At 41.0% G+C, this 20,736-nt stretch overlaps 1 protein-coding gene and 1 long non-coding RNA gene across 9 annotated transcripts in view; one reads left to right on the top strand and one right to left on the bottom strand.

Moving 5' to 3' along the window:
* LOC109264144 (uncharacterized) overlaps positions 1-10,591 on the bottom strand; it is a 99,948-nt gene extending 89,357 nt beyond the window's left edge. The window contains exon 1 of the long non-coding RNA XR_002078604.2: positions 10,463-10,591. This is a non-coding gene — a long non-coding RNA (uncharacterized LOC109264144). The remainder of the gene's footprint in view (positions 1-10,462) is intronic.
* Positions 1-20,736, top strand: part of MBNL2 (muscleblind like splicing regulator 2) — a 158,123-nt gene that overhangs the window by 123,991 nt on the left and 13,396 nt on the right. For 2 of the 8 annotated variants that reach the window (XM_019444051.2, XM_019444056.2), the window contains 2 exons: positions 6,828-6,863; positions 8,157-8,251. The exons of 2 other annotated variants lie outside the window; for them this stretch is intronic. In XM_019444051.2, the coding sequence (XP_019299596.1) occupies positions 6,828-6,863; positions 8,157-8,251 (131 nt within the window). The remainder of the gene's footprint in view (positions 1-6,827; positions 6,864-8,156; positions 8,252-20,736) is intronic. 4 more of the 8 variants (XM_019444049.2, XM_019444055.2, XM_019444054.2 and 1 more) reach the window with 2 other exon arrangements.

Here is a 20,736-nt window from a genome sequence, read left to right as displayed (position 1 = left end):
CAGTAGGGCCTTTTTATGTGTGACAGTTCAGATTTGTCATTAACCCTGAATGACCTAAAAATAGCAATTCCAGTAAATACTAACCTTTTTTTTCCCTATTCCTATTCAGAGCACTAAACAAAAAACCAAGGCTGTTCAAATTAAAGCGATCTTCTTCTCATGTTTTACATCCATTCTCTCTCTTTCTCCATCATTCTCAGCTTCACCAAGTGCACAAATAGATAGGGCTCTTACTCGCAGTTTCTGAGCCAATGCCTGATAGTGTTAGCTGCTCAGGTCCATTAACTGTATCATTCCACTAAAAGATGAATTCTATTAATCACAGAATCTCGAAGTTTAAAGGATTCTTAGTGATCTCCTCATCCAGTCGATCGTTTTACAGATGAGAAAACTGAGGCCCCCTAAATGTGAGGTGACTTCCCAAGGTGGCACAGCTAATGAGACAAGGACCCAGCACCTAGTTTCCCCGTGACCGGTCCGACGTACCGGGACATGACACCACGCGGCTTCCGTATGTGGAGTCACAGAGTTCTCCCTTACAGCTCGGCAGTCATAAAACATCAGATAAAAGCGAAGAAGCAGAAGTGCAAAGCATGCCAACCCTCCTCCTTTTTGTACCCACCTCCCTGACCCCAGACCTACACACACCATATACGAACACAAAGTCATCATATATTGACCATGGTATTGACTTTTTAGTCTGTGTTAGAAGCAGGGATAATGTCCTCAAAATAAATAAAGTCTCCTCCCACTGTTTAAAAAAAAAGCGAAGAAGAAGAATCAGAGAGGAACAGGCTTTTGTGAGAAGACGGTCCACTGAGTTCTTAGTTCGGAAGTCAAAATTTGCATCCCATGATAGTGACTGGAAGGCAAATATCGATGAACAACAGTTTTGTCCAAAAGAGCTTGTTGGTCCTAATCCACATGATTGGACTTTTTGGGTTTCTTTTCCATTTCTTTAAATCCTGTAGCATATCAGGAATTAACGTGGGAGGGAGTAGAATCGCTATTTCTGTGGTATTCTTTGTGTAAAAGTTATACTTTGAAATGAATTGTCAACCTTTTAACAATATTTATTACAGTAAAGATATAAGTTATGTGAGGAAAATCGTTCTTAGTGTTTAGTTTTCCTATTTTACTTCCGCTTTTCTCTTAAGTAGATTCATAGACCTGTGGAGTGAGTTTCTATATCAGTACTTACTGGGACTTATTGTACTTAAGGTTCTATCACAACCTTAACTAGTGACATTTCAGTGCAGGGATAGCACAGCAGGACTTGTCATTGTAAGCCACTAGATATAACATGTTTGTAAAATAATAACTAGTAGGTAAACTTACCTCGAGGTCTCGTAGGATTTCTAGAAGCGTCTTATTTTATAGACCTCGTCACTAGATATTTGAAGAGAAAAAAATCAGGGAAGAATGTACAGAGGGGTAAAACATAAAAGGACAAGTCTGTTTCTGGAGACTGGGTAATAATTTCAGAACAATTTCCTGAGAATGCCTTTGAAACCCTGGAACTTAGTCGTGTAAAAATGTGAAGGCCTCTTAACTCGTATTTAACACTTCAATCCAATAATGACTGCTCTATTAAATCACTGAAAGAACCCTCACTTAAAAATGTTTCACCTGGAAACCATTTAAAGACTTCCAAAGCAAGAATGGATAACATCCTTGATGCAGTGACCTGATTATTGCTGATGGAATGATTGTATCGAGGAGCGATAGGCTGTACTGGTTGCTGTGCTTGAGTACTTCTGCCCCCTGCTGGATTGTTTAAAAACTGTCCGTGTGTCCGGCAACCCTCAATTGTGTGCACTTTGGGAGCCGAAAAGTGGGTCCTAGCCCACTTAATTCTGTGAATTACAAGTGTTTCCATCTGTAACATGATATCAATATCATAGTGAACAACCATGTGGCTCTCGTGCTCTGAAATGGTATATCAACTTCTAAGAAGTTTTCACATGTTTTTCTTAAATGATGAAAGAGAAAATAATTTTCTCAAAAGGCAGTTAGTGTAATCTTTCCCCCACTTAAACCCAGAACAGAAATTTTAGTGTTTATCTTGGCTCTAGCTTTTATTTCAGGCTTTCTTTCTCATAAACCACATTTTCAACTTAATTTTAAAATGGTAATGATAATGATCATTGTTAATCACTGTTGTCTTAAACGTCTGCAAATTAAGTGATGATGTTCAAAAATAAGTTTTGTAACTTGGCAGATGGGTGGGCCCATTATTTTTAACATGACAGATTTTGATTTTTCTATAAATACTTTATATTAATATCTATCCTATATGAAACAAAAAGCATTTCGTGTTCTCCTGGAGGCCACCCTTTACCGAAAAGTCATTCATAGTGGAATTTTGGGGGTTGTTTTTTTTAAGATCCCTAACTTTTATTTCTTTTTTTTCCCCCCACTGAGGTGTCATTGACATGGAACACTATATCAGTTTCAGGTGTACAACATAATGATCTGATATTTGTATACACTGTGAAATGATCACCACAGTATGTCTACCTACCATCTGTCACCCATAGTGAAGTTTTTGATATGTTACTAGAACTCTCCCAATGACACAGTATGAATTTGGATTTTAGGAATTCTGCCTCCAGACTGTGGAGATAGTAATGTAAAATATCATGCAAAATATGGGATTCCTCTCCCAAACCATGCTAACATAATTATCACCTTGGTTGGTGCCCTAGCACGTTTGTGGTGGGTAGGACTTTTCCTTTTCTCCCTTTTTTTTTTTTTTTTGATAGGGATTATTTTAATCTAGGAGTTATACTTTTTCTTTGCTATGTTAGGAAAGCAGCAAAAACCACACACACTTACAAAAATAGCAGGGTAATAATTCTTGGCATTTCTCTGACAGGTTTATTCTGAGTTACTCTAAGTGTTCTTATAGGCATTTTCTCATTATTCTTCAAGATCATTCTGGCAGCGGCAGGCGTAATTATTGGCATTTTGCAGATGGAAAAACCGAGGCTGTGTCTATGCTGCAAAGTGGAAAATATAATTAATGGAAATATCCAGAGAACCCTAACTCACAGATTCTAGAGTTGGAATATTTCTGCAACCAAAGCAGAGAATAGTTGAGAAGTCTTTGTTGAGAGAGTTAGTGCCTTAGTGAAATGTCTCAGCCGGTCAGAACAAAATGACCCACCGACTCTTTCCTTGATATATTTCATTGTACTGGATGTACAGAATAACCAGAACAAGGAAAAGTGTTAGCACAAACATTGTCTAATGATCAGAAACCATAATGTTATGTAAGGTTATCACACACCTTGGTGAAAGATTTGTCAGCATTCAGTGGAAACTGTATCTGTACCACCACAGCAGAATCTATTTGTCCCACTTAATTCAGCAAACAGTTCTTGAACACATAGTAACTTCTGGGTTCCAGATCCAGTAATGAGAATACCAGGAAGAGGCAAAAATCAATACAATGCAGAGCGTTAAGGGCCCCTTGGGGCATGAGCAAAGCTATTTGAGAGGGCAGCAAGAGGCAATGCATTTAGGGCCATCAGCATGTGCAGTGGGTGGTGGTGACAAAGGATCCTGAGAAGGAAAGAACTCTCCAAAGGAGAAGAAATTTGCTTAGGACTTTGAAAGGAACGTTTTCCCAGCGGAGGAAGAGCATCCCAGGCAGGGGAGACAGCCTAGGTTGGGGAGAGCATATTCGAGGAAGAGCAAGTTATCCGTTTTAGCTGCAGCATAAAGTATTTAAGGGGCAGGAGGAGGGCGCAAGGGCGGAAAAGAAGATGAGAACCAGAATCTGGCACTGAGTAAGACAGCCACGCAGAGCATAAGCTATTTGTTTCCAATATTCGTATCGTTTGTAGAGCACACAGAGAGAAAGAGAGGCTCATGAAATTAATTTGGTTGAACATTTCAACCACATCCTGAACTGAAGCTGAAGTGACACATTCGATCCCGGCTCAGTGTGGCTGCTGGAGCTGCTGTAGATGGTTTTCAACCCAGTGACATTCGCATCCGTGACACAAGAAAGCCCTCCAAGAAAACCCCTCCACATGGGAATGCAACAGAATTTTTATGGGCCTAACTTTGAATCCAGCCATGGTTCACTCTGAAATGAAATCATTTACAAAGTGGGTACATAAATTTTAGGAAAAGATTGATCCCACTGCACTCACTAATGGCAGAGAACACCCATTCAACCGACTGTCCACCTACTGTGTGCCCCAAAGACCTAGACAGACAATGAACGCTGCCCTCCCAGAGTTAACAGCAGAAGAGGAGAGATGGATGTTCAAGAAATGCCCATATAAATATGTAACTTAAATGTTTTATAAATCCTATGAATGAAAAAGTAGAGTTCAATACGCTTGAAAATAGAAAACTGATTTAAATGGCATGTGGAGGTAGGTAAAAGAGCAATTGAACAGTTTTCTAAAGAAGTGATATGTGCCTTGAGACCCGGAAGATGAAAAGAGTAGGGCGAAGATAATTCCAGGCAGAGGGGACAGCTTGTGGGAAGCCCAAAAGTAGGACAAAAGTGCGATGTGTTCGGTTCAAAGAAATGATAGACTAATCTGCCCGGGTCACAGTGCCAGCCTCCAGAGAGGGGTATAGAACAAGCCAGGGAGATAGACACTGGACCCTAGGGGACCTTTATCCTAAAAGCAATGAGAAGGCAGTGAATTGTTTCCAGCGGAGAAGCGAACAGACCTGTATTTAGAAAGGTTTACTCTGACAGCAGAGTGGAGACTGGATTAGGCAGGAGACAGGAAGGCAAGCAGGAAGACCAGTTAGGACATTATTACAGGGCCAAGCCTGGAGACAATGGCGATCAGGACCGGAGAAGTGGCAGGAGAGACGCACAGACGGACAAATGCAAGATGCATTTTAGAAGCAGGATTGCTTTGGCTTTTGGGTGAGCCGGAGCAGGGAATTTCAAGAGGGAAGGCGGATGCATAAATGTGGAAGCCTTGAGCTCATAGATAGTATTTAAATCCTGGGTTGAATGGTATCATGAATTGAATGATGCCCGGAAAAAGCACAGAGTAGGTGAGAAGGAGCCAGAAGTGAGTCCTGAAAAACTCCAGCATATAGAGATATGGAGTATGTGTGTGTGTGTGTGCGTGCACGTGTGTGTCTGGGTTATCAGAAAATCCAAGGGAAAAGACTAGTTTATTACGGAGGGAGGGGCTGAGTGCCAAATGTTACCAAGACTCAGGAAGTTAGATGAAAGTGGAAGAGTTCCTACTGATTGCACAAATACGGAGTTCTTGGTGACATTAGCAGTTGGAGGGAAGACGTGAAAATGAAAGCCAAAGTGGAAAAGATTGAAGAATATGTGGGGTCGAGGAAGTGAAAATTATTGTGCAGGTAACTTTTCAGAAGTTCGGTTATGAAGATTAGAGAGATAGGGTGAGAGAAAGAGAAGGAGAAAGAATCCTGTCGTCAACAGGATTTTGAGATGTGCGTGTGTGTGTATGTGTGTGTGCTAAATCAGACATATTAGCACGTGTTTGCTGAAGACTCCATTAAAAGCCCAGTTAAATAGCTTCTTTTCCTGACTAGTTAATGTTAGCCTGACCAAAATGTACATCACGCAGAAAGTACCCGTCAGGTGTGAACAGTTTGGCAGAGAGAATAAAGGCCTTCACATCTCAGATTCTTCGCCTAGTATCTCAGAAAACAGTTCTAAAACCCTAAGTGTGTACATCCATTCGTTAAAAAGAGTTTTCCTTTATTCATTACAAACAAATGTTCTGTCACCTACATGACCCCAACCTTCAGGTATCTTATATTATATTACCTTGATTTTTAGTCTAAGGAACTGAACCGGAAGTAGGTCATTCATTTTTTTCAGTACTCTACAACACACATTTCTCTTCATGGTCAGAGTTTTCTGATTCAAGCACATTAATAAGACAACCCCCAGAGAAGGCAGCTATTCCCCTGGAAGGAATGAAATCTTCCCTCCCTCCCTCCACCTGGAGGCCAACCTGATTTCCTAGTTTTGCCAAAGGTCTCCCTCAGAGATCACTGACTAGTAGCCATGACAAAATCGCTAGCCCTGGTCCTAACGCAGCCCCAGTTCTGCACTATTTTGCCTCTAAGATATTCAAGCTTTGTTGCCAGCACCACTTCTTTATAATGATGAATCTCGTAGCAGAAAACAGATCACATATGCATCGAGGTCATTCTGTCACAAGAATGTCAGCCTTCCTAAACTGTAGGGCTTAGGAGCAATAATCCCAAGTTCACATGACCTGCGAGCATTTGATTTGGAGGATATGGAATCTTAATTACTGCTTGTATTTTCACATTGTTTTTGACACGAAACAAGCACAGTTTTAATGCAGTAAGGTCAGCGTAATCTAGTAAATACAAAACCTGACCTGGATTTAGGAATAGAATTCTATTTTGAGCCTTACCCTTGACTCACACTATGCATGACCTTGGAGTAGTTACTATGCCTCAGATTTTTCATCTGTAAAATACCTACTTCCTACCTTAGAGGATGACCTTGATACTGTCTGTAAAATACCTTGAGGTCTTAGAGGAAGGACACTGTAGCGTTGTCACATGTCATTCTTATAAGAATCATTTCGATGGATGTGAATAAGAAGTGTGAAAAGTAAAGAGTGAGCTTTGAGTAATATTGGCTTCCAATAAGTCAGATATATTTGTGTCTGTACTAAAAATGTGAGTAACTCTAAGAGACTGTGTTAACTAACCCTACTGATTTCTGGTTGTGCTTCAATCTCACTTTGAATGTTAACTCTAAACCGCTAACCTGTTTCTTTCCCTTTATTCACTTTTTCCACCTGCCATTGCATGACATGCAGGGTCAGTTTTGTGCATGACACCCGCTACCAGTATTGGTAGGTTTCAACCTTTTTTTATGTGTCTTTTATATTGTGTACAGTACCTTCACTTGCTTGAAATTTATTTCCAAGATGGTAGAAATGCTTGAGGAAATGGTAGATCTGAAGGCTTATTTGGCTTTAGAGTTAATGTATAGGGTTTTTTTTTTTTAAATGTACTTGTAACTTGAAGAAAATGACCATTTCAATGTGACCAGAACAGCAGAGCAACCACTTACAAAACATAAAACCACAAGTATTGCTTTTTTAATGATCTGTATTCTGTTTCTCTTTATAGTTTATATGGTTTAGCATAAGAAAAAGAAAAGCTTACTTTATCAGAAAGGCAGGCTAATTTCATCAGTGTTTTAAAGTTTCATAGTGGTGTGCCTTTATCTCCTCTTTGCTGTGTGTTAGAGTTATCAGAGTTTCCCAGAAGTATTTATTTTTAAAAATTATGAATGGATGTATTTTGAAAACCAATGTCTGAACTGCTTTGCTTTATGATCGGTTTTTTAATTTTAAGTGTTGACTTATTTGTGATGATGATTTGTACCTTAGCACTCCCTTAGATGTTAAATTTTAATAATCCATCGTTATCCCTACACATCCTGTGCCTTGGTACAAAAGTCCGTCTTTAGGACACGCGGATTCGTCCCATTTAGAATAAAGAGAAATAAACATTGGCCAAATTTGCTGGGCTGTTTCACAGTAACTGTGTTAGAATTAACACCAAGGCCTCGAGTTTTTGCTCTACCATTTATTAACCCAAAAAACCCCACAGCCTCCAGCAATTTCAGTTCAAAAAAGCAGCCCCAAATTGACAAAAATTTTCCGTCCCACCACAATGAGCTCCAAAGGAGGTCCTACCCCAAACTGGGCCTACACGTTGAGCCTTGGATGTTTTAGAATGACAAACATGAATATCGTATACCCTTACTTCATTGGACGTTACATGTCACTTTTTTAGAGGAGACCGTTAGTACGTAACAACCGCAGACGCCGGATTGGGAATGATCTATTGTTAGAAGTAAAATGTTTATGAATACATCAACCAAAGTGATCCGCTTTGGCCTTTCTGGGAATCACTGATTATGTTTTAAAACTTCCTTTAATTGTACTTGTAATAAGCTATTTTCCCTTTTTTATTTCTCTCCCATGCTTCCTTGCTTTGCATTGTGATTGCATGCCATCTGCTGGTTTAACCCATGATGGCTTGCTGCTCTGATATTCACCATGCCAAAATACCACTTCTATTACCATAATGCTACACCCTCCTGTTCATTGCTCCCATGGTACCCCTCCTGAAAGTACCCATGATGCACAGCGCTACGTCAGCCACTGTCTCTGCAGCAACAACTCCTGCAACAAGTGTCCCCTTCGCAGCAACAGCCACAGCCAATCAGGTTTGCTCCTTTTAAAGCTTTCTTTCACAAATCCCAAACTCTAAATGAGTGCTGATATTTAAAAAAAAAATTCTCAGTGAGAATTTTTTTTTCATGTTTATCCATCAAATTTTATTTTTTTAATTAGTTTATAGCCAGCATTTATGGACAGGTTGCACTTATTTAGAGTTAACATTTACTGCAAATAATGATGTAGCTATGTTTTGTGTTGCACTGTTTGTTTTCGTACCTAATATTGTGTAATTAACCTGACAGGCTTAAATTCCTTTTAGTACAGCATTACGTATCCAGTGGTTTGTGAATTGCCACAGAGAAACTGTAAAAGCTGAGCCGGAAAACTGGCTATATTTCGATTCGGTTCATTCAGACCCTATCACCCGCCGGGGAGGAAAAAAGTTCTCCTCTGAGAAAAGTCTCCCCTTTTTCCTTCATGTCAAATTTGAGGTCTGAATGATTCTTGTCCACATCTCGCCTTGGTCGTATGTGCTCCCAAACTCACTGGTCCCCACTTCACAATTTGTGTAGATATTGGCCTAAGAACCAGAGCGTAGTGGAAGAGAAATACTAGGCACTGAGTTCACAAAGGCTGGATATAACTAATTAGGGGTGTTTAACTCTGTTGGTTTAACGCATGTGCCGGAAAGACCATGGATGTCCTATTTCTCAGTGAGAACCAGTTGGCTGTTTCCCACTCTGTAATCACAGGCTGACCGTCACCCTAACCCCAGCCAACCGACTTGCAAACATGTGCTCCCGCACGGGAGAGGCACATGAGGACTGGTGAGCGTAAACTCTTAACCTTGCCTAGAAAAACACGTTACTGCGCATGCCCTCCCTTCATAGAAGAGCAATGGTTTTGGTTCTGCTTTTTAGCTTAATTTTTTTTTTTAAAGTAAAATCGACCGTACTGATAAAAGATAAAAATAGATATAGGAGTAGGCCGGAAGGAAGGTCTGAGCTAATGGGAGAAACTGGGAGAAATCACGTCAGGTCATAAATGCAGATTCCAGACTGCATTTTGCAGGTGAGAAGGGCCGATTCACACTTTCTTTCTATGTTCAAGTGCGTAAGTGATTCCAGTGCTATGCGTCCCATCACGGAAGCGACAAGTGTGAGTGCACTTGAATGAAGGAATAAAAGTAAAATCCCGTGATAGGTCCGACTGTGTCCTCTGAAAGGTGATGAAGCGGGACAGGGATGGGGGGGGGGGGGGCACACGTGCTCTCAGAGGCAGATATAAACTAGCGATAACGCTTCAGCTCTCCCTCACCACCTCAAAAATGCCACATTACCTCTAAGGAAAGCCAACTCAGCTTCCAGACAGATATGATAAAGAATAGCAAGTAAGTTTCTTAGCTGGGAAGAAGATTCAAAAGAAAGGATGGGCTGGAAGAGGGAGAGACAATTTTCATCCCTGCTATAACTAGGTTCCCTTTCATTTGCTCGTTCGTAATAAGGAAGCTGGATGTTTGGATATTTAGGTCTGAGTCCTGCCTTCTTGAACCATGTTTTTGTGGTTGTTGACAGAATTTTTGTGAGAAAGTCCTCTCCTAAAAAAACAAGTTTGAAGTATCATATACTGGCATTCATTATGATGGAATTTTACTATACTTTATGGCAAGTTAAGCACTTTTTTTTTTTTAATTTTTTTTAACATTTTACTTATTTTTGAGAGACGTAGAGCAAGTTGGGGAGGGGCAGAGACAGAGGGAGACACAGAATCCGAAGCAGGATCCAGGCTCCGTTGGAGCTGTCAGCACAGAGCCAGACGCAGGGCTTGAACCCACCAACAGTGAGATCATGACCTGAAGTCGGACGCTTAACCAACCGACTGAGCCACTCGGGCACCCAAGCTAAGTGCTTTTAATGCTGAGAGATCTTTCCTAAGAATGGAAAGGAAGTCAAGATAAAGAAACACTGTGGAGTTCGGGCATAAATTCCATTCATATGGTAAATACTTAATCACATATCATAAATATTTTTTCCAGCCTGGTGATTTTTTTTTTTTTTTTTTTTGGCTCCCTTTCCTGGGAAAAACTTTGAGAGACTGCACACCCGTGTGTGGGTTTCTGTACGTGGGAGGGTGGCAGGGGTAGGAAGCATGGGATATGCAAAGGCTAAGATATATCATTTTACACCAGACTGTGATTGGCAAGGGAACTGACAAGTTTAACTCCAGCTACATTTAAAGAGATATTATTAAAGGAGTACCTGACAGTAGCTTCGAGAATCCTAAATCTGTGTCTTGCAGTTTATCAGATATACTAGTTGCTGGGCTCCACTTCAGTGATGAAGAAGAGAAATCCTTTAGCAGCTCTTCAGGAAGGTCAGCTTGCTCAAGAAAACCACAGAAAAAGAAACAGTCGTAAATATAAATTTTTCAGATAGAATATTTTTTATGTATTTTCAACAAGTTTCAAAGAGCGAAGCAGCCAAACAAGAACTTGGAATGTCTTCCAGTGCCCCAGAATCCAGAATTCAGAGGATGCTGATGGCCTTTAAATGACAAGTCATTGTCTTGTTAATCTCACCCTTTAAACTCAAATGGAATCATATCCATGTGAATGATGTGTCCTTTAAACATAGTAAGTCTCAGTTTCCTCATTTGGGAGAGGGAGCCCAGCATTAGATCACCCCAAAGTCCCTTCCAGCCCTAAGATCCAGAAAACCTGTGGTCCCTTCGCTGCTATGCTGGACCCAAAGTATCAGATGTATGAAGCTAGACACTAGCGGAATGGCAAATAGTGCTAACGATTTCAGAGTTCAGGGCACAATAAGCATCTTGCCTTCTTTTTCCTTCATGGAGTGATCTGTCTTTAACAAAAAATGCGCTAGGGTTTTGACAGTCTTTCAGTGCATTTGATCAATTTATACCGGCAGTTCAAACAGTTCAAACCTCACAGGCATTTGTAATTAGAGACAAGTCATTCATAGAAGAAAGAAGATAGACCAAAACATCCCATGACAGACCCTCTGGTCCAGGCTTCCTTTACACGTGAGCCCGTGGTGAGCCAAGATGAACAGGTACAAACCTCGAAATTATGTTCTCAGGGCTGAATCAAGGGGCCAGCAATGAAAGTTTTCAATGAACTTAGACTTGTAGTTTGAAATGCAGTGAAGACAAAATCCAAATATTTGGAGGGAAATATAAAATAATCCTTTTGGTTGTTTGACTCTGGGCATAGCTTTATAAACAAAGATGCAATGAACAAATTTATTAGCAGCTATTTCCTCTTTCAGCTAAGGTCTTTGGGCCTTACTATAGAAATTACATTACATAATCATTACCTAATAAGATTATTATTTACCAACTACTTATTTTGCACAAGATACTATTCTAAATGGTTTCTCTCTCATATATGTTACATTATATATCATGCCATATATTTTATATTATATGAGAAAGGGAACGTATGTATAGATATACTCATGTAAGCCTTAATCACAGTCTTATGAGCACAGCTTTGGGCATCTCTGTTTCACAGATGGTAAGACTGAAACAGAGGTTAACTAACTACCTTAGCCAAAGTTCAACAGCGAATGAAGGGTCTTGCTGGAACTGAATCCCGGGCAATCTGACTCTAGAAGCCTTGCTCTTAACCACCGTGCTACACCACCTTTCTCATAATTATAAATACACAAAAGTCAGTTCCCTCCCCAAATAAAACTATCTTTCAAGTGAGACCCAATAGCAACACACTCTGTTGCTACAGGAGGAAATGAAGAAGCCTTGCTCGTGCAGCTCAAACTATGGTGAATCCTAAGGGGGGTGGGGGTGGGGGGTGGGAGATGGCCTGAACTTGAGCTTTGAGCTAGTTATGTAATTGCCAGGTCGTGTTTGGAAACCATATAGCTGATACACACTATTGCAATATATAACCACATATGAATATTCTGCATAATATTATAACAGTGAGTCGAGTGAAAATTACAAACAGGATTTATACAAGTAAGATAAGAAGTAAGAAGATAAAAAGTCAAAAAGAATTCGTCCTTAGTCCTAGTGAAGCAGGCTCACGGGCTTCTTTTGGGTGAAACCCTTGCCCAGACTTGACTCTTACTTCTGCCCATCAACTAACAAATGGCCTGGTAACAAGGAAGGTCAGACATGAAAATGAAAATACCATATAAAGCGGTCTGTTTCAGCCCAACAGATAGAATGTATCAATCTATAGATGCCTATATTGGGAAATATTTGATCTCAGAGTACACATTAAAAGACGTAGAGGTATACAGCTTAGTATATGGATTGCCTAGTTTTTTTCATATGCAAGAAATTTCATTTAACAAGAGTACAGATTGAAATTCTTATAACTTGAATTATTATAGGACTCTATGCTGTCATTGCTTTGTTATGTTTTATTTCAAACCTACATTCTGTTTCAAGAGGAGAGAAAATAGTTTCCGAACAAATACACTTCAAGTTTTAGTTTCTTCATTTATATACAGAGTTCATTCAGTTTACCTAATAACATCCTTGAAGACCCAGTTAAAATACAGTTTATACTGAGAGTCTTTCCCTTCATCCCGGCAGCTAGAAGTGCTTTTTCTAGCCTCTGAGTTCTGAAAGGACTCTACCTGCACGCTCCTCGGAGCATCGCTGGAAAGAAGGAATGGCAAGCGCACATGCGCACAGGCAGGCATCCGGGGAGGAGGCAATCTGATTGGTCAGAGCCTTAGTTTCCGGTGGGAGGGGTGGTGGTGACTGCAGTTGGGTTTGATTCTGACCTTACAGGACCAAGGCAAAGGGTTTTGCCTGATTTGGCCAATAGAGGTCTTTAAACAGGATAGTTGACAGAACAGAAGTCTGGGGAGAGTGAACAGATAGATTTGAGGCTGGAGAGTCTATGGAGACCATTGAAAGGTTTTAACTGAGACGGTGGCCACTGGCAAGTGGCATACTTTGTCTTGCCTTTGCCACTTACATGGGGAGAGTTACTTTTAACCAAAGAGAAACATAAAAACTCATCCCATGGCAAACGCATCCAAATATTAAGGTCCTATGGCACAAAAAGAAATTTGGGCTGAGGTGGAAGATTAGCCATAGGAAGTCGCTCCCTAGGACCTGAATTAAGTCCCTTCAGGGACAGCAGTTGAGTGGACTCACTGGTCCCATGTCTCCAGCGTGCTTACTCCTAACATGTGCCTTTCCGCTTCTTCCTAAATGAGACTTCAGAACCACAGAAGCTCAAAGACCTCCCAAGCCTTTGCTCGAAAGAAAGAGCCCCTCCAGATTTGGAATGAATACACACCGCCCATGTTTCCACAGTGAGAGCTACGTGGGCAGTGAGGGCGATTATCCATCTAATTCATTCTGGGAAATGAGACTGTGCTAGGAAGAAAAAGTTCTTGAACTTGGATATTAGGAAGCTTTTTATAGAGCACCCCACCAGTAACTTTTTTTTTAAGTTTATTTACTTATTTTCAGAGAGGGAGGGGGAAAGGGCAGAGAGAGGGAGAGAGAGAATCCCAAGCAGGCTCTGCACTTTCAGCACAGAGCCCCATGCAGGGCTCAAACCCACTGAACTGCGAGATCATGACCTGAGCCAAAATCAAGAGTGAGATCATGACTGAGCCACCCAGGTGCCCACCCCCCAACCAGTACCTTTAAAGCTAGGGAAAACAAATTATATTTCTGGCAATATGTTAAAAATCTCTCAATCATATCTACAAAAAGTGATGACTCAGGTTTAAAATTATGACCTCAAAGTCTTGTCACATCTTCTAAACACTCTCCAAAGATTAAATCCATTTAACAAAAAGTTGACCTTAGGAGGAGTTTATTGAAAATTAGTAATATACACATATAATTCTCTATTTATGAGAACATATCTAAGTCAGAAAAATCCCATTTTCTATACATGCCAGTTATAAATTTACTGTATCTGATAATCAACTTCAATAATATCGTACCAAAAAAAAATTACACGCAACCAGATTCATAATAGTATGCTTTATCTGGCCTGCTACAAATTACTTGAGAGGGAAGAATAAAGATTAAAAGCATCAAATTTTACTTCTCACAAATAAATGTGAACACAACCTCAAAGCTATTTGTATAAAGATTTTTGGATATGTAAGTTAGCCTGTACTAATGAAGAAATCTAGAAAGGTAAGGTCATGTTTTACTTAAACTCTCATCTCAAAGAGTTTTATAAAACATCTATTATGCAAAGCCATCTGCCAGGACTATATTCAGATAAATGTAGGAGGCATTAAACACTCCCCACTATTCACCATTTGACCCATTTGGAGCCTGTTTTTTTTTTCCCCCACAAGAAAAATCTTGGTTCTGTAAAGCATTGGTGTGGGGGAAGTGGGTTCCTGGGAGACACCTCTGCCAAAACACACGGTGGTAACTGGCCTCCAAGTACGGATGCTCGAATTCCTTTCTCACCATTTGCTCATTCCTGGGAACAGACTGTAGAAAGCAGCTGGGACCCAACTATGTTGTGCTCCAGAGAGGCCCAGAGGGCAAGTGTCAAAATCAAGCCCTTGTGAATAGTACTCAGGTGGAGAACATCCATCTCAGCATTTGACTTCCCACCACTAAAGCTCCTTAGCCACCTTGCACGTTTTGCTCATGTCCTAACAATAGAAGGGGGTTCCGTTTCAGTAATGGATCGGGTTGCTTCAAATGAGGCAGAACTGCCATATTAAATATTTTGTGGAAAGAGGCAGCAGTGAGTAAGCGTGGGGGGGGGGGGTGAGATTGGAGCCTGCTATAGCTCTAAGTAAAAAAAAAAAAAAAAAAAAAAAAAAGCTAAATGTTTTTGAAACTGCAGGACTTGCATTCAGTTAATGCTATTGGCTAAAGCTGCTTGGCAATTTAAGTGTAAATTCCATGGCGCAGTGCAGCTCAGGCATCAGGATCCAGAGGGAACCATCCGGGTCAGAACACTTTTGGGTGAGGGGTGGGTCTTGGATCTAGGACAGCCGTACAGAAGCAGATTGTTTTTGCTCTTCAAGAAATCAGAAAATAAGAAGACAATAGATCTTTTAGCTTTCTGCCTCAGAGGCAGCTGCTTTGCAGGCCAAACGACCCTGAGGTTCAGTTCATAAATGTGTCTGCAGATTCTCAAAGGAAAGGCTAAGTTATGTAAGTGTCGTAATCTAGTGCATTTTCATTTTTCATGAATAATTTACACCTCATGGTGAGAAACTTGGGTAGAATTCTTTTCTATGGAGCACCTAAAGACATATCAGCTCCAATTTTGTGCAGCTGAAGAGAAAATGTCAAGGGTCCTTATGTGGGACTTTACTGCCTGGTGGATTGTCCTACTTATTATGACTCAAATCCCATCCTCTTTTGCATTTTGATGGAATTTGGGGGGAATCTTTTTAGATTGAGAAGTTCTTTTCCCAGTAGTATTTTGGCTTCTGTTGATGGTAATAAAATCATGCTCAACTTTCCTAATTTGAGGTTTCCGCTTTTGAGCAGAGTGAATATACTGTTCATCCTGTATGTGTGTTTATTTCAGCTGTAGACCTGCACGGAAAGAGACTAGCTACCACGCAGGAATTCAAATCCATTTTCAAGGGCTGAAAGATGAATGGGGTCTCATTCTTAATAAAAGTTGTTAGGAACAGAGTACAATTTTGATTTATAGGCATTTAGCTCCCCAAGTTCTACCGCTGCCGCCCGCCTTCCTGCACTTCTTACCAGCATGATTGGGGTGTTGGCAGCCTTTCTGTGTGGGCAGATGGAGAGGAGACATCCCCACCGCTTCCTGATGAGGGGGGAGGGACAGCCAGCTGACCCGACTGTTCCTTCACTTACTGGATCTGACGCCACCACGTGTCACAGACAGTTGCCAGTTGGTCTGGCCTCTCAGCCCCTGCTAGCATTCCCTCTGGGCCACATCGCTGGGGGTGACGACTCCAAGGTCAGACCTGGCTGAGTCTGCTGATCATTCTGGAGGCTGCCACTGTGGACAGGGGCTAGATACCGGGAGTTTACTGCCTAGTCAGAGAAACACGGAGCAATGGGAGAATGCCAGCAAACGAAATAGTCGGATACTCAAACGTTACTACGTGGGCGGTAAGCTCCGTGGCAGGGCCTTATCCCTAAAAGGGCTGGGGAGTAGGTCTGGAGGGGTATGTAGGAATTTGACAGATAAAGACCACTGTGAAGCATAAGGGGCGGAGATGGGCATGGGGTGAGGGGGAAAGGGGACAACCCATATGAACGTACCACCATTCTGCTTTACGTGTGTCCTCATATTTAACCCTGTCAGATGGGCCCTATTCTTCTATTACATGTGGTGAAATCAAGGCTTAGATTGGCCACATGTGCCATCAGTAGTAGAGCCTGCATTTGACCCCAAGTCCATCTGACCCTGAAGTCTATGCCTCCCCCTTGCCCCGCATTCTTCCTCAGTAGCCTATGTGGTTCACACAAGAGTTTTAGAATCAGTCCTGGACTTTATCCCACAACAGAGGCAGATGGAACAGCTATTACTTTATCAGATCTAAAGGAGGCGGGTGGACCCTGGCTCACATGGGCAAAACAAAGAGCTCTAGGCCATAGTGAGTGGGAGAAAGAGGAGAGGGTGCGTTTGGGCAGGGCCGGAAAGTTCAGTTGTGGAGGTGAGAAGGGATTAGTTACTGAGGGCTTAGGAGGACAGGATGGGAGCAGGGCAGTGACGAGTTAAATCAGAGACTAGGAAACGCTAATCTACCACAAGTGAGTGGGTGGGAACTAGCTGGGACAGGCTGAGGGAAGGTTCACTAAGGAGGAAGCTACCTCATCAATGAAAAGATGAACTTGGGATGGAGAGAAAAGAGGAAATATGGGGAGGGATAGATAATTAAGAATCAGGAAAGTTCAAAGGCGCGTTTTGATCCTTTGGCCTCCCAAGGGTCTTCTCCCGCTTCTATCGTATCTGGATTTCACCAACTTCCTCCTCCCTGCCACACCAGCCTTCTCTAAGACATCTCTGCAATGACTCACATAAGAAGAACAGTTCTTGTTGACACATCTTCACTTGTATTTGTACTATGAAGGACCAGTTTGTTGACCACTATTCTCTGACGTTGGTTCATGAAAAAGTGTGGCATTTAGAATCTAATCTGCTGGAGCTTTTGGTCTGTTTTACTTTCAGTGATCAAATCATATTATTCTTTCTATCATTGCCTTCGCTCTGGCGTTTTCAAAGGTCCTCAGAGCTTATGTCGATGAGCTTCCTGTCATCAAATGCAGACACTCTTCACTGTTCACCACAGTCTGGAAGCAGCGTCATTAAGCTGGTCGTTGTAAATGTCACCCATTTTTCCATAGTCATGGTTATATCAGGCATTGCAGGTCTGACTGCAGACCTGCATCAACTCTTCACAGTCATGAAAGACAGTACACCATAAGAGAAATTTACTGCAGTCCTGCCATACTCCCACAGTAATATAAAAAAGGAAACTAAAATGCAAGTTGCAAATTGGAACAGGAGCCCAGGTGAGCAGGACAACTTATCCAAGTCACACAGATATTGACAGAGCCAGGGCTGGAACCCAATTATCTGTGTCCTTCTGAGAGTACTGCTTTTTCTCTTTCACCACACTGCCCTCCTGAGAACGTGCTTTAACTGATCATTCCCCCAGCCACAAAGTAGAGAGCGCAGAGAAAACACACAGACAACTCAACAGTTCTCCTTTATGGAGGACTTTCCAAGAACCAGACGTTGTGCTAATAAGCCTTTTATATGAATTATTAAAACCCAAAATGGCCCGGTAAGGGACTAGTCTTATCCCCATTATGCAAATGAGGAAACTAGTTTCAAGAAGCCGAGAGGCTTGTCCGAGATCATCGGTCAAGTGGCAAAACCAGATTCAGAACTTTTCCAAGCCCCTAACCTTCCATTGCACAGTGAGAAAGACCTAGAATGGTTAAGTGACTTGCTCAAGGTTACATGAGGGTTCGAAACTTGCCTCCTAACACTGCACTTACCCCACTGTCAAACCACAACACAGCAAGAACATGTGAGCTACACATTTGTTTTTGAACAATCAATAGCTTTGCTTCCTTCTTAGAACTTAGAAAAGTTTTTGAGGAATCAAAAAGATACCCAGGGATGTTAAACTTGATTCCTTCTTTTTCTCCAAATATATTTTCCAATAATAATTTCATAGCTCTTGCATGAGTCATTCTTTCAATATTTGTCATTGTTACACTGAAATGTTTGAAAGGGCCAGAGAACCACCTTAGTTATGAGAATTCGGGAGAAAAGGAATTACTTGAATCTATTCCTATTGTTCACCTTTTCTTTGCTCTTCTCTGGCCCTTGCAATGTGAAGGATGGCCTTGAACAAGGAGAGAAGTTTAAAAAGGGAAAGCTAAGGAATATGTCAAGAATGAGAAGAAAACCCCATTGTACTCCTTTGCCTTGGAAAAAAAAAAGGTGTTTAAGTGTTGCTTTTTTTTTTTTTTTTTTAACATAAGGTCATAACATAAGTCCCCTGTCTGCGGTGTATGTGAGGCCCAGGAAAAGACAAGTGTATGTGGAGCTTAGGACAGGACAGGTATATAGGGGACCCCAGGACAGGACAGGTGAAGGTTTGAAGACAGAAGCATGGATGTGTGTTAGACGAGACTGGTGTGCAGAAGTGTCCATAAATCGTGGTTTGCTCTAAGCAGAGCGATACACACATTATTAGTAAATGCTGTCTATACCTTGTCAAAGTATTCATGTTTTGTGGCCTGGCCTAGGAAGCTAACTTAGGTGAAATATTACCAAATAACAGTGGTCGCACGTGCTTCCTACCACTAGGCACTCATTAAATACATCATCTAATCCACACAACTCATGAGTTAGGGACAATGTTTGATCCACACTGTAGAAATGAGGAACACTAAGAATGATAAGTGTTGAATCACTTGCCCGTATAACACATCCAATGGGCCTAGAACAGGCTTGGACAGGATCTAACTCAAAAGAATCCTGCCTGTCATTGGATATTAACTTTCTACTACAGTGGACGCTGATCATCATACACTGATGACTCTTGATGCTTTTATAATCAAAGATTTTAGTTTGAAAAATGATCAGTATGAGTGACAGTCAAGACTTTCATGAATAAACAGAGAAATCCAGCTTATATTTATTTAGTTGTCAGTGACAGGTCAGGATACACAAATATAGAAAGGAGAGTAACTATATTTGACATTTTTAGTATGTTAATATCATCAAAATCAGATTTATTAACAACATAGATGGAGGGCAATACAGATCATATAATACTTAAATGCACAATATTATTATTTGAATGTCCATTTTAAATAGAAACTGAAACGAAATTTTATTTATTCCCTTCCCTTTTAAGAAAAGGGAACCAACACTTAACAAAACCAGATACTTACTATACATTGTTTCATTTACTATTCAACAGAACTCTGTGAAGTGTCTTATACATTTTCCAGAGGAGAGCAAACATTAAAGAATAAATTGTTTAAGATTCAAGCAGGTAGGAAGTGACTGGACAGTTTTAGAATTCAGGTTTACCTGCCTCCAAATCCTGTTCTCTTGGGTCTCCACCATAGAATGAGATTGGAGTTTATGGTCACTGTAGGACTGGGATGAATCTCTTTATATGGTTCCCTTTAAAACGTCTAACTATTGAGTTTAACTATTAGTTTTTAAAGTTGTAACCATTTAAGAAGGAAGTTCTAATAGAAACAAACCTCTTGAAATCCAAGTTCAGTATCAGAAATAGTCTGAAAATACTGTTGGTTGATGAAACCATAAGGAAATTCAAATTTTAGTCCAGAAAACAACAGCTAGAAAGCAGATGGACAAGGTCACCATTTCACCCTTCCCAGGATGGTAAACTGGCAAATAACTTCTGGCTGGAAAGAGTCTACCAAGAGGAGTCCTCTCATCCAGGGCTTTTCATTTTTTTAATTTTTCAAACAATGATAATTTTAAAATTTTTAAGTTTATTTATTTTGAGAGCAAGAGAAAGAGCACAAGCAGGGGAGGGGCAGAGAGAGAGAGAGAGGGACAGGGTTGAGAATCCCAAGCAGGCTTGGCACCATCAGCACAGAACCCAACGTGGAGCTGAAACCCACAAACCATGAGATCATGACCTGAGCCAAAATCAAGAGTTGGACGCTTAACCCCCGGGCACTCCTAAACAACGATAATTTAAAAGGAGAGACACTGTTTTTCTTCCCAGTCTCCATAGAACCTTACCTTCACACCTGTCTCAGGTGAATTGAACATCACTACTTGGGAATAAACGTTTGGGGTGGCTTGGAGGAGGCAACTCAAAGGAGCCACTAGGAGGCTGTCTGGTTGTAAGCAAGCCAGGGAGCTGAATTAGAAAGTGAGCCTAGGAAGCTGATGACAATTCAGGTATGAAACAGAGAGCCAGGGATCCCATTTTAAAGCCAAAAATGGGGAGAAGAGAAGGAAAAAGGAAGAAGGAAATAAGTATTTGGGGGGAAAGGGGGTGTAAGGAGTTATTCTTTAATGGGCATAGAGTTCCATTTTGGA

The sequence above is a fragment of the Panthera pardus genome, unplaced genomic scaffold (genome assembly GCF_024362965.1).
Source record: "Panthera pardus isolate Hobbes unplaced genomic scaffold, ASM2436296v1 HiC_scaffold_1, whole genome shotgun sequence".
In the NCBI taxonomy this organism is placed as follows: Eukaryota; Metazoa; Chordata; class Mammalia; order Carnivora; family Felidae; genus Panthera; species Panthera pardus.
Note: the sequence above shows the minus strand (reverse complement) of the source record. Positions and strands in the feature narration are given on the sequence as shown.